Genomic DNA, 13,225 nt, shown 5'->3' with positions numbered 1-13,225 from the left:
AGGCACAGAAAGAGAAATACCACATGTTCTCACTTATTGGTGGGAGCTAAAAATAAATACACACACACACAAACGGGGGAGGGGGGTGGGGAGAAGATATAACAACTACAATTCCTTGAAGTTGATACGACAAGCAAACAGAAAGGACATTGTTGGGTGGGAGGGAGGAGAGGGAGGAGGGAGTGAGGTTTCAGTAATGGGCCACAATAATCAACCACATTGTATATTGACAAAATAAAAATTAAAAAAAAAAAAGGTTAATTTTATCTTAAAAAAAAAACAAAGAAAACTTACAGAATAAAAAAAGGAAGGGGGATTATGAACCGCAAGGAAAACAAAAATTGGTACAAGGAAACAATCACAGGACACTATAAAGCTTAGGTACAAATAATATTTATATTTACACAGCCAAAGTAACAATTTTTGATAAATAAAAAATTAATGTAACTACATATGAAATATGGGGGGATTTAAGATCTTACACCTCCCATCTTTTTTTTTTTTTTAAAGATGACCAGTAAGGGGATCTTAACCCTTGACTTGGTGTTGTCAGCACAACACTCTCCCAATTGAGCTAACAGGCCATCCCTATATAGGGATCCGAACCCTTGGCCTTGGTGTTATCAGCACCACACTCTCCTAAGTGAGACACGGGCTGCCCCCCCCCCCATCTTTAATAGTAGGAAATCAGTATATAATATTTAAAACTGAAAAATGAAGAAATAGCATAATGAGCATATTATTTAGAAATATGGAGATCAAAATCAGAAACAACTAAAAGTACTGAAAGTGATTAGTTCCAAGGAGTGGGAATAGGTATGGACAAGAAGGGAGAATACTGGTCTTCATTTTAAGCCTTATTGTTTTAAAACGTATTACTCTGACAAAAATAAAAACTAAAAAAAAAAAAAAAAGAAGGGCTAGACTGAATGTTCCTTGAACTGCTTATAAACAGTAACTATTTATGTAAAATTCTATTAATTCATAGACATTCCAAGTACACTTTTTTTGGGGGGGGGGAGGCTGGCCAGTATAGGGATTCAAACCTGGACTTTGGTTTATCAGCACCATGCTCTAACCAACTAAGCTAACCACCTAGCCCCTTCAAGTAATACTTTTTATTATCAAGAATAATAATTAAGAAGAAAGATGAAGGGATTTAATCAAAACCAAAAACCATCACATTGACAATTTAATAACTCAGAAGACTCAAAATTAGCTTCCCATTAAAAAGCAGTGGGGGGATGGCCAGTTAGCTCACTCTGTTAGAGCATGATGCTGATAACACCAAGATCCAGGGTAAGATCACTGTACTGGCCAGCTGTCAAAAAAAAAATTTTTTTTTTTTTAAAAGTCCTTTATCTTGATTAGGGTGGTGGATACACAGATGTATACACATGAGGGGTCTTCAAAAAGTTCATGGAAGGGCTGGCCCGTGGCTCACTCGGTAGAGTGTGGTGCTGATAACACCAAGGCCCCGGGTTCAGATCCCACATAGGGATGGCCAGTTCGCTCACTGGCTGAGCGTGGTGCTGACAACACCAAGTCAAGGGTTAAGATCCCCTTACCGGTCATCTTTAAAAAAAAAAAAAAAAAAAAAAAAGTTCATGGAAAGGTTCATATTATCTGTTAATTCCATTTTTCCACAAACTTTTCTAAGTATCCTCATATATGAAGCTTTATTGAACTGTACATTTAAAAATTGTGTATTGTAGTGAGTTATACCTCCATGTAAAAGAAAAAAAGTTAATGTGGTAAAAAAGTGCAATCTCACAATAACATTTACAGTACAAAAAGTACAAACAAAAAAACTATAAATCAAAGTTTGTCTGCCTTTTAGCTTTAAATCTCAGTTTCACAAGCATTCTCATCAGTTATGGTCAAGAGATGTCCACGGACACTTCAAAAAATACACAAGACTCTCCAATATACCCTTGAACAAACAAACTCTAATCAAAACATATTTTTAGGGGCCGGCCTGTGGCTCACTCGGTAGAGTGTGGTGCTGATAACACCAAGGCCACGGGTTCGGATCCTATATAGGGATGGCCGGTTTGCTCACTGGCTGAGCATGGTGCTGACAACACCAAGCCAAGGGTTGAGATCCCCTTACCGGTCATCTTTAAAAAAACAAAACAAAACATATTTTTAGTATGTTCTCTAAGTATTTAAACAAGGTATATGTACTTATCAGTAGTATTCCCCTTTTAACAAAAAGGAATTATAGATGTCAACATGCAGTTAAATAGTCCAGACAACAAATGTTATAAGGAGAATTGAGAACTAGGTATTCTGATTAGGTTACCTCTAAAGCCCCTTCTTAATTTTGAAATTCTACAACTCAAAGAAACCAGAAATGCAATCTAACTACCATCAGATTAAATGTTTACTTCTGAATTGAAAAGTCACCGATAAAAAAGTTTTAATTTAATAGATTAACTACTTGAATATTTATTCTAACAAATTCCATACAGTATTTATAAAAATAAAACAGACATATACGGAATGAGCTTTGGCTGAAGATTACCACAACCGTATTGTTAATGATACAAGAATTTTTGAAAATATTTTTGTATTTTATTCACGCTACATTAAAGTCAAATAGAACACATTCAGAATCTTAAACATCATATACCAAAACTCAGCAGATAACTTTTTTTTTTTTTTTTTGGTTGCTGGCCAATTCGGGGAACTGAACCTGTGACCTTGTTATTACAATGTTGTGCTCTAACCAACTGAGCTAACCAGCCAGCCCAGGAGATAACTTTTGATTGAATAAAAATGTCAAAAAAGAACTCTTAAAACAAATTTTTATCCTAACTGTAGTGGATTGAATTATGTCCCCCCAAAACTCATTGAAGCTTGAATTGTATCTCCCACATTTTATGTATTAGAAACTTCTGGGCCGGCCTGGTGGCGCAAGCGCGGCAGCGCTCCCGCCGAGGGTTTGGATCCCACATACAGACCGGTTCCCGCTCACTGGCTGAGCAAGGTGCGGGCGCAACACCGAGGGTTGCGATCCCGTTGCCGGTCCCGGTCCGGTACAGGCGCGACACTGAGGGTTGCGATCCGTTGCCGGACACGAAAAAAGACAAAAAGGAAAAAAAAAAAAGAAAGAAACTTAGCCCCCACTGTGACTGTTAAGAGGGTGGGAAATCTTATTATAATTGAAAGGTGGAGCCTTGAAGAGGTGATTGGGTTGTAGAACCGTGCAGTAGTGAATGGATTAAAAATGGTGCTTTAAAAGAAGAGGAGGGTCTGTCTTTCTCTCTCTCCCTGCTCCCACCATCTTTCAATATGAGACCCCTGGGTCACTCTTGCTACCAACAGATGGACTTTGGACTTCCCAGCCTCAGAAACTGTAAGCAAAAAATTTTGTTTTCTTATAAATTACCCAGTTCCACATATTTTGTTATAAGCAACACAAAATGGACTAACACAGAAAACTGGTACCAGAGAAGTGGGGTGTTGCTTATAATAAATACTTGAAAATATGGAGACAGCTTTGGAACTGAGTGTTGAGGAAAGGTTGGAGGAGTTTGGAGGACTCAGAAGAAGCCAAAAAGACAAGTGACTATTTGGACTGTCTTAGAGACTGGTTACATGGTGGCGAGCAGAATGCTGATAGAAATATGGACTGTAAACACCATTCTAAGGAGGTCTCAGATAGAAATAAGGAGTTTATTGGAAACTGGGGCAAAGATCACCCTTGCTGTGAACTGGCAAGGAACTTGGCTGCATTGTGTACATGCCCTAGGACTTTGTGGAAGTTGGAACTTAGGAGTTGTGAACCAGAGTACTTGGCAGAAAAAATTTCTAAGCAGCAAAGCATTAAGGAAGCTGCACGCTACTTGTAACAGCCTATGCTGAACTATGGTGGCAAAGGTATATGATGCAAAGGAAGAATGTAAAAGGGAAGCAGAGTGCAAAAATTTAGAGAATTTGTAGCCTGGCCATGTGGTAGAAAAGCAGAGAGCATGCAACGGTGCAGCCCAGCGACCATTAGCTAAGAAGATTAGTACAAAGGAAAGGGATTATCAAGAGAAAGAGAAAAAAGCCCTGAATGGGCCGGCTCTGTGGCTCACTCGGGAGAGTGCGGTGCTGATAACACCAAGGCCAAGGGTTCGGATCCCACATAGGGATGGCCGGCTGGCTCACTGGGTGACCGTGGTGCTGACAACACCAAGTCAAGGGTTAAGATCCCCTTACCGGTCATCTTTTAAAAAAAAAAAAAAAGAAAGAAAAAAGCCCTGAAGACATTGCAGAAGCCTCTGGGACAACCCTTTCATTTTAGGCCCAAAGGCCCAGGGAGACAAAATGGTCTTGGGGAACAGGCCCGAGGCACCCTCCATGAGCTCACTGCTCAGGGCCACCTCGAGAAGTTGCTTCCAGCACCAGCACCCCAGCTGCTTTGGCTGCTCCAACTGTGGCTAAATTGGCCCCAGGTTTGGCTGGACCCACAGCTTTGGAAAATACAAGCCAGAAGTCTTGGCAGAATCCATGTAGTGTTAGGTCTGCAGGCTCACAGAATGCCAGAACTCGATTCTTTTCTTTTCTTTTTTTTTTTCGTGCCCGGCAACGGATCGCAACCCTCAGTGTCGCGCCCGTACCGGACCGGGACCGGCAACGGGATCGCAAAGCCTCGGTGTTGCGCCCGCACCTCGCCCAGCCAGTGAGCGGCCGGTCTGTATGTGGGATCCAAACCCTCGGCGGGAGCACCGCCGCACTCCCAAGCAGCGCACTGTAGCAGTGCGCCACCGGGCCAGCCCCCAGAATGCCAGAACTCGGAAGGCTTGGGAGCCTCCATTCCGATTTCAGAGGATGTATGGAAAAGTCTGGGGGCCCAGGAAGAGATCTGTCACAGGGGCGGAGTCACTGCAGACAACCTTCACTAGAGCAATGCCAAGTGGAAACATGCGGTCAGAGTTGCAGCAGAGAAACCCCATCAGTGCCATGTTTAGTGGGGCTGTGAGAGCGGGACCACGGTGGAAACCCCAGACCTGTGGAGCTACCAGCGTGCAACATCAGCCTGCAAGAACTAAAGCATCACTTGAGATCAAGAAAGCCATAGGAGGGCCGGCCTGTGGCTCACTCGGGAGAGTGTGGTGCTGATAACACCAAGGCCCCGGGTTCGGAACCCATATAGGGATGGCTGGCTTGCCCACTGGGTGAGCGTGGTGCTGACAACACCAAGTCAAGGGTTAAGATCCCCTTACTGGTCATCTTTTAAAAAAAAAAAGAAAGCCATAGGAGTGGAGCTGCCAGAAGATTCAGGGACCCAACCCCCTCACCAGTGTGCAGAGGACATCAAACATGGAATCAAGGTACATGACTCACCAGCTTTGAGATTTAATGTCTGCCCTGCTGGTTTGGGACTTGTTTGGAACCTGTTACACCTTTCTTTTGGCCTATTTCTCCCTTTTGGAATGGGAGCATGTACCCTATGTTTGTCCCACCACTGCATCTTGGAAGTAGATATAACTTTGGACTTTTGAGTTGAAACAAGTTAAGACTTTGGGGATAAAATGAATGTATTTGCATGTGAAAAGGACAAGAGTTTTGGGGGTCCAGGGATAGAATGTAGTGGATTGAATTATGTCCCCCCAAAACTCATTGAAGCTTGAATTGTATCCCCCACGTTTTATGTATTTGAAACTTAGCTCCCACTGTGACTGTTAAGAAGGTAGGAAATCCTATTATAATTGAAAGGTGGGGCCGGGGCCTTGAAGAGGTGATTGGGTTGTAGGACCATGCAGTAGTGAATGGATTAAAAATGGTGGTCAGGAGTGTGGTTCTGAGGGCTTTAAAAGAAGAAGAGAGTCTGTCTGTCTGTCTCTCTCTCTCTCTCTCTCTGCTTCCACTGTCTTGCAATGTGAGACCCCTGGGTCACTGTTGCCATCACCAGATGGACTTTGGACTTCCCAGCCTCAGAAACTGTAAGCAGTAAATTTTGTTTTATTGTAAATTACCCAGTTCCAGGCTGGCCCGTGGCTCACTCGGGAGAGTGTGGTGCTGATAACACCAAGGCCATGGGTTCGGATCCCATATAGGGATGTCCGGTTTGCTCACTGGCTGAGGGTGGTGCTGACAACACCAAGTCAAGGGTTAAGATCCCCTTACCGGTCATCTTTTAATTAAATAAATAAATTAATTAATTAATTAAATTAAATAAAATAAATAAATAAATAAATAAATAAATAAATAACCCAGTTCCGTGTATTTTGTTATAAGCTACACAAAACGGACTAATACACTAATGGTTCCCTATAAAAAGACATAAACCCACCCTTCAAATTTACTATAATTTGCTCTCTGGTATCATAGGTTTCCATAAAACTGCACTAGACAATTCTTGGCACAGTGCTTAATTACTGACATCATTACCTGACTGATTTAAAAAAAAGCCTAAAGCTGTATTTTAGCATAAGACTACACTTCCCAGAATTATGGGAAAAGAATTGTAACCTGACGCTAATTTTAAAAAGTATCGCTAAAAGATAATTTAAATGTGATTATTCTTTTTTCTTGAAAGTGAAATCTGCCAAAATTAACTCTGCAATTTAAAAGAGAATAAATTTTTATTTCAAAATAGTGTATCAATCATAGGACATGAAAGTCCACAAAAATAAGTCGTTTAAAAATAAAAAGAAAGGGCTGGCCCGTGGCTCACTCGGGAGAGTGTGGTGCTGATAACACCAAGGCCCCGGGTTCGGATCCCATATAGGGATGGCCGGTTCGCTCACTGGCTGAGCGTGGTGCTGACAACACCAAGTCGAGGGTTAAGATCCCCTTACCGGTCATCTTTAGAAAAATAAATAAATAAATAAAAATAAAATAAAATAAAATAAAAATAAAAAATAAATTTCTAAAAAGTTGTTTTGCAAAAATTCTTCAGATAATTAAGCTGTCTTTGCCCACAAATCAGAACAATCATAGATTTTTACTAGTATACTAACAGAACATGTTTTCAAGGTAATTATTATAATCTCTTACAGGTCAGTTAGGTTTTTTTCACCTTAGAGAATGTAATGTTATGAAGTTAACATATACTTGGGCAAAAATAATCTAAACTCACCCTTAAATTCCTAAGCTATTCTTCATTCTACTGGATTATGCTGATCTCAGCCATTAATACTACTTATCAGTACATACTCTAAAACTGATATATACCACACATGAGAATGCTGAGTAACATGAACAGAGATAAAGATATAAGGTTAAATTGGCTCAGCATCGGACATTATAACCATAGCACAAGATAATATTAGTAGCTTGGTGTCATTTCTTTTGCATATTGTGTATCACACAGCCTACTAATCTGAGTCATTAAATATTAATCTCCTAACAAATTATATGACAGCTTTTAAAGACCTGTCATCTTCATTTATTCATTCACATATTTCATTGCCAAACAAATCCTACATCAGAAATGATGTTTCTCACCAAGTTTACTTGAAATTCCTAATTTCATAAATTCACAAGCCTCTGCTCCAATTTCTAAAAGAAATACCAACCTCACCTTGCTCAAAGCATACAGATCCAAGATTTTTCTCTCCACCACTGGGATCTTCAAAGTAGATCCTTGAAGTTCCCAAAATTTTGCTAGTTGATCCAAGAAGTCCAGTCTCACTCTGGTCATTGCCTAAGATTATTAAAATACAGAAATGAGAAATCGGAGATAAGTTATGACTGAAAATAAGTGAATGAGTTATACTTTAATAAAGGTACTCATTTTTCTAAAGAAATTCAAAGACTTTTCATCATTGCTTAGTTCAACCCTGTAAAATAAGCCAGTAATAAACAGGCAAAATACTTTTTTTTTTTTAAATTTTATTTTATTTTGTCAATATACAATGTGGTTGATTATTGTGGCCCATTACCGAAACCTCCCTCCCCAGGCAAAATACTTCTAAAAAACTTTATTCAGGCTGGCCACTTAGCTCAGTTGGTTAGAGCACAACCTTAAAACCCCAAGGTCATGGGTTCAGATCCCCATACTGGCCAGCTGCAAAAACAAAAAACAACAACAAAAAAAACCTTTATTCGTTAAGGCAAAAAAGTTACTCTAATACATGTAAAAAGTTCTCATATTAGCAAACGAAACTATTTTTATTCCAAAATTGGTTTAACTTCATCCTAACCAGCAAATTTAGTAAGTCAGATTATTCTGTCTTTAAGCATTCTAATTCTGTCATTTCATCTGTAGATAATTTGCACACTTTAGGTGCATCAACTCCCTACCTCGCTGATATTAAGATGTTTCATCAAGTATCTAATTACGAAAGACTAAAGGAAAAAATACGTATTAAAATCTCAGATTGGTAACACGAAAGTCAAGATTTCGGGTCACTGTACTGGCTAGCCATCAGTAAATTAAAAAAAATTTTTTTTAAATCTCAGAAAATAAATATTTTAGGAGTATGGGGGGTGGAGGGGACACCTAAGCATGACATAATAAACCTTAGATATCAAAGATTTCCCTTTTGGGGGCCGGCCTGTGGTTCACTTGGGAGAGTGTGGTGCTGACAACACCAAGTTAAGGTTTAAGATCCCCTTACTGGTCATCTTTATTTAAAAAAAAAAATTCCCTTCTGCACTTCAAAATCTTGTTCACACCATACTAAGAATCTTCTGAAAATCCGGCAGACAGGAAAAACAGTGATATTTAAAGACTTCAATTCAGAAAACTTCAGAGAAATTAGTAATATTTAAAGAAAGATCTTAATAAATCAGATTAACAGTCCTTGAAAAGTTCTGTTGAAACAACGTCAAGGGCCGGCCCATGGTTCACTCGGGAGAGTGTGGTGCTAATAACACCAAGGCCCCGGGTTCGGATCCCATGTAGGGATGGCCGGTGAGCTCACTGGCTGAGCGTGGTGCTGACAACACCAAGTCAAGGGTTAAGATCTCCTTACCAGTCATCTTTTAAAAAAAAAAAGAAACAACGTCAAAAAAAAAACCCTTAGGGCCGGCCCGTGGCTCACTGAGGAGAGTGCAGTGCTGATAACACCAAGGCCACGGGTTCGGATCCCACATAGGGATGGCCAGTGAATCCAGGTCTCTGAAGCTAAGCATTGGATATTTCCACTACGGAAAAATATGGCTAGAGATAGTTTCCCATAATCTCAGTTAAGTGGAAAAACAAAACTACTTTAAACAATTTTTTAAAAAAAAAAGATACTTCCTCCAAACCTCAGGTAACTATTACAGTCAATCCCAATTAACAGAAACTTTGGGCCCTGGTACATGAGATTTTCAAAGTCCTCTACCTAGAGCCTGACCATAAAAAATGAATCAGGAGGCAGAAATGGCAACATAACACTCACCTCAAGTTCATTCAGGCGCTGGACTCTCGGAGTGAAACGAAAGCTTTTTACTTCACATGCAAATGGAGGTTGCCAATCCTAAGTAGAAAGAATTTTTTTTTTAAACACAGTGGTATACAAGCAAGGTATATAATATTTATATAAAAAATAAAAAGGTATTTATTCCCTTAATGTAAGGGGGTGAGTTGCCATAAATCATGGTAACAGATTAATTTATGTCTTCTTTATTGTAGAGACATAAAAAGTAATATTTTTTAGATAAAATAATTTTAGTATTAGGGAAGCCATTCTCCTCAAATCTCACCAGTCCCACTACTTATATCCCACAATTATGCTTTCCCAAGTTACTCATGTGCATTGCAATGAGCTTATGTTTAAGTGTCTAGTAAACATACGGGGGCTCACCAAATTAAAAAGAAAAAAATTTGAAAATAAATGGGTAAAACTAAAGATTAAAAAGATTTTTTGGAAGTACTTATATATTTGGATAATTTTTTAAAAGTTTATGTGTAATGCGACAGAGCACATTATTGTGTATGTTATACAAATGTTTTGTTCAAAGCGTGCCTCTGGGGGCTGGCTGTGGCTCACTCAGGAGAGTGTGGTTCTATAACACCAAGGCCATGGTTCGGATCCCATATAGGGATGGCCGGTTACATGGTGCTGACAACACCAAGTCAAGGGTTAAGATCCCCTTACGGGTCATCTTTAAAAAAAAAGCCTGCTTCTGAGTACCAAAAAATTTAAAAAAAAAAAAAAAAAAAAAAAAGTAAGCAAACCCACAGAACAAGGACAATTTCCGGACTGTAGAAATTAAAATGAGACAGCACATTTCAAGTGGGATTCTAGAGAACACAGTTTGATTTGGCCTAAATAATAGTAAATCCATTTAAATATGTGAGAAGTAGTGTGAAAAAAAAAAATCTTAACTGGAAAGTAAAGTAAATCTGCCAAGATTAAAATTAAAAGTCTAGGGCCGGCCCGTGGCTCACTTGGGAGAGTGTGGTGCTGATAACACCAAGGCCACGGGTTCGGATCCCTCTATAGGAATGGCTGGTTAGCTATAGAGCGTGGTGCTGACAACACCAAGTCGAGGGTTAAGAGCCCCTTACCAGTCATCTTTTAAAATAATTAATTAATTAATTTAAATTAAATTAAAAGTCTGCTGTAAACAAGATGTATTTTCAATAATATGACATACAAAGAAGGCATATTACTACAGCCTTTTTTAAATAATAAAAAAGTTACTTCCTCTACTAAAAAGAACCTTCAACAGAATTTCTTTTTTTTTTTTTTCCTTTTCCTTTTTGTCTTTTTTTCGTGACCGGCAACGGATCGCAACCCTCAGTGCCGCGCCCATACCGGACCGGGACCGGCAATGGGATCGCAACCCTCGGTGTTGCGTCCGCACCTCGCTCAGCCAGTGAGCGGGAACCGGTCTGTATGTGGGATCCGAACCCTCGCGGGAGCGCTGCCGCGCTCTCAAGCGGCGCACTGTAGCAGTGCGCCACCGGGCCGGCCCCTTCAACAGAATTTCTAATGAATAAGTGCAACAGAGTAGATGAAAATATGGTTTAGAAAAAAACTTCAATGCTTAAGATTTTGTCCATATTAGGTAATTTTGATAGAAAAATGATTGAGAGGAAGCTTTCAGAGGATGGCAATGCACATCATCTAGCAATTATTTGTTAATATTTTGTTTCCAATTAATTCATAGTCTATAATCTTAACCAAATTCATTCAGAGTGGGAATAGCACTTATGTTTTAGAATTAGAAAAATTAACTAGGTTCAAAATCTCCTTTGCCACTTGCCCAAGATCACACTTGGAAAGTGTTTTAATTTGCACAGACTTGCCTCATCTGTAAAATGAGGACTTACTTTACCTACTAGGGCTTCAAAGATTAAATAAAACAATCTGTATGTGCTAAGTTAGCTCCTCCTCTACCCTTCCATCTAAGCTTTTAATTCACTGTGTTGCTTATCACGGTGGTAGTCTGTGGTGAGAGCAGACACTTTTTAAAATGCAACACCAGTAACAGTGCTTAAGATTTTATTTTTACTAATACGAGGCAAAACAAGATATCTTTAAGAAGCACTGTCTGAGGCAATGGTTTGCAAACTTTAATTTTCATTAAGAATCACCTAAGTATTGATAGGCAGATGAAATTGATTCTACTCTTAATAAGGCCTAGGGATCTGCATTTTAACAAGCATTCAGTTGATATTGGTGGGGTTGGTTCAGCAACCTCATTTGGAAAGCACTGGTCTAACGGATAAAGAAAAAAACCTTTTGACCTTGGGCATACCACTCAACCTCTTGGGGCATTAATTCCCCCTATACAAGGGACAGTATTTGCTTTCCTTACCCTAAACATTGAGGATTATAATTAACCTACAGGCAATATAGTTATTTGCAATAATTATGACTCTAGAATCTTTGACTCTCAGTGCCTTGTATCAAGAGATTTCGACGTTTTCTCCTACCTCCATTATTGACCAAGTCTTCCTAAGCCTCTAAATTTTAAAAACAATTGCTGCTCCTTCTCTTCCCCGGGGAATACTTTTTCAGTGCAGCACTAATTAGTGTGGAGTTCGTGTCTGGTGACACCATCTTAGAGGACAATTAGAGCTCAGATTACCTTTTAAGAAACCCTAACCCTGAGATGAAGCCTACGAATATTTAATAAACAAAGTATTACCAAGGTTTAAATAAAGAAATAGCATACAGAAGGGCAGTTTCTACTATCTAACCATAACGAGGATTGTACAGGAAAGTAGAACGTGTCGAGTTATTATACTTCAAACACCTTACCAGCCAATGAGAGGCGTAACAACGCCTTTCGTTATCCTTTCCCATAATCCAGAAAAAAATATCAGTTCCCAAGTTTTAGACAGAAAAAGCCCCAGGGACACCACTTTCTCGCGTTCAAACGTGCCTACATAAGACCGCAGAAGAAACTGAAGCAAAAACATCCAGAAACTTAGCCTCCAGTTTGAGAAATGAGGGCGAGTATATATAAAAAGACAGAAGGACCAGAAAAGTAGAGGTAAACCTAGAGTATCGACTCCCCCATTCTCCCTTCTCCCCCTCTCTCCTCACAGTCACTGGTACCTTGGGCGGTCGGATTTTGCAGATGCCAGTTTTCTCGGCCAGAGGCCGGATGCGGCCGATAAAGCTGAGCGGGTCTGTGAACTCCTCCCAGCTGGGCTCAAAGACTGGGCACTCCGGGGGTGGCACGAACTCCGCCGCGTAGCCCCCCGTCCCCACGCCCGCCATGGCAACAGCCAGAGGGCCCCGTGGGGCAACTGTTGGAGAAAGGCTGGCTGAAGCCCACCGAGCCCCCTCACATCCCCTCACTGGGGCCGAAGCGCATCTTCTGGGACAGGAACCGTTCAACGCAGAAACCCCAGAATCGCTTCCTCCTCTCGTTTGTTATTGTTTCCTTCAGGGCTTTTCCTCTAAGGTCCAAGACTTCTCCGGAAGTTAACGTACTGTCAAATCCCTCCGCTGCCACAGGAAACAGAATCCTTCCGCCGCGACCCCTCGTTGTCCGACTCTTCCTTTTTCCTCCCTCTCCTGGCTTTTTGTCTCCTTGCCCGCCAAAGTTTGCGCAGCCCGACGACTCCAGGCGGCTCACCCTTGAGGGTCGTCCCACGATCTCTCCTGTAGAACAGGTAAGGGTGGTGGGAAGCAGTCGGGCGAGGCGAACGGCTCTTCCGGCGCGGAGGAATGCGTAACACTGCAGAGGGCAGAGGTTCTGCTTCCGGTGAGGTGGGCCCAGTTCCTCTTTGTGTATAAATGGATGTGGAAACCAGCCGGTTCTGTCTCGCTTTCGCTCATCGCTGCAGGATTATCGTGATTTATTTCAGCCTACTTGTCTGTATTTTACAAAGTAA

General features: G+C 40.6%; 1 protein-coding gene across 1 annotated transcript in view; it reads right to left on the bottom strand.

Annotated features, from left to right (window-relative positions):
- Positions 1-12,668, bottom strand: part of KDM5A (lysine (K)-specific demethylase 5A) — a 101,129-nt gene extending 88,461 nt beyond the window's left edge. The window contains exons 1-3 of the mRNA XM_008577757.1: positions 12,441-12,668; positions 9,327-9,404; positions 7,520-7,642 (exon numbers count right to left, since the gene is read on the bottom strand). Of these exons, the coding sequence (XP_008575979.1) occupies positions 7,520-7,642; positions 9,327-9,404; positions 12,441-12,605 (366 nt within the window). The 5' untranslated portion in view covers positions 12,606-12,668. The remainder of the gene's footprint in view (positions 1-7,519; positions 7,643-9,326; positions 9,405-12,440) is intronic.
- Positions 12,669-13,225: the final 557 nt, after the last annotated feature.

This window comes from Galeopterus variegatus, unplaced genomic scaffold (assembly GCF_000696425.1).
Source record: "Galeopterus variegatus unplaced genomic scaffold, G_variegatus-3.0.2 Scaffold70, whole genome shotgun sequence".
NCBI classification, from domain to species: domain Eukaryota; kingdom Metazoa; phylum Chordata; class Mammalia; order Dermoptera; family Cynocephalidae; genus Galeopterus; species Galeopterus variegatus.
This window is presented reverse-complemented; position numbering and strand designations above follow the sequence as displayed.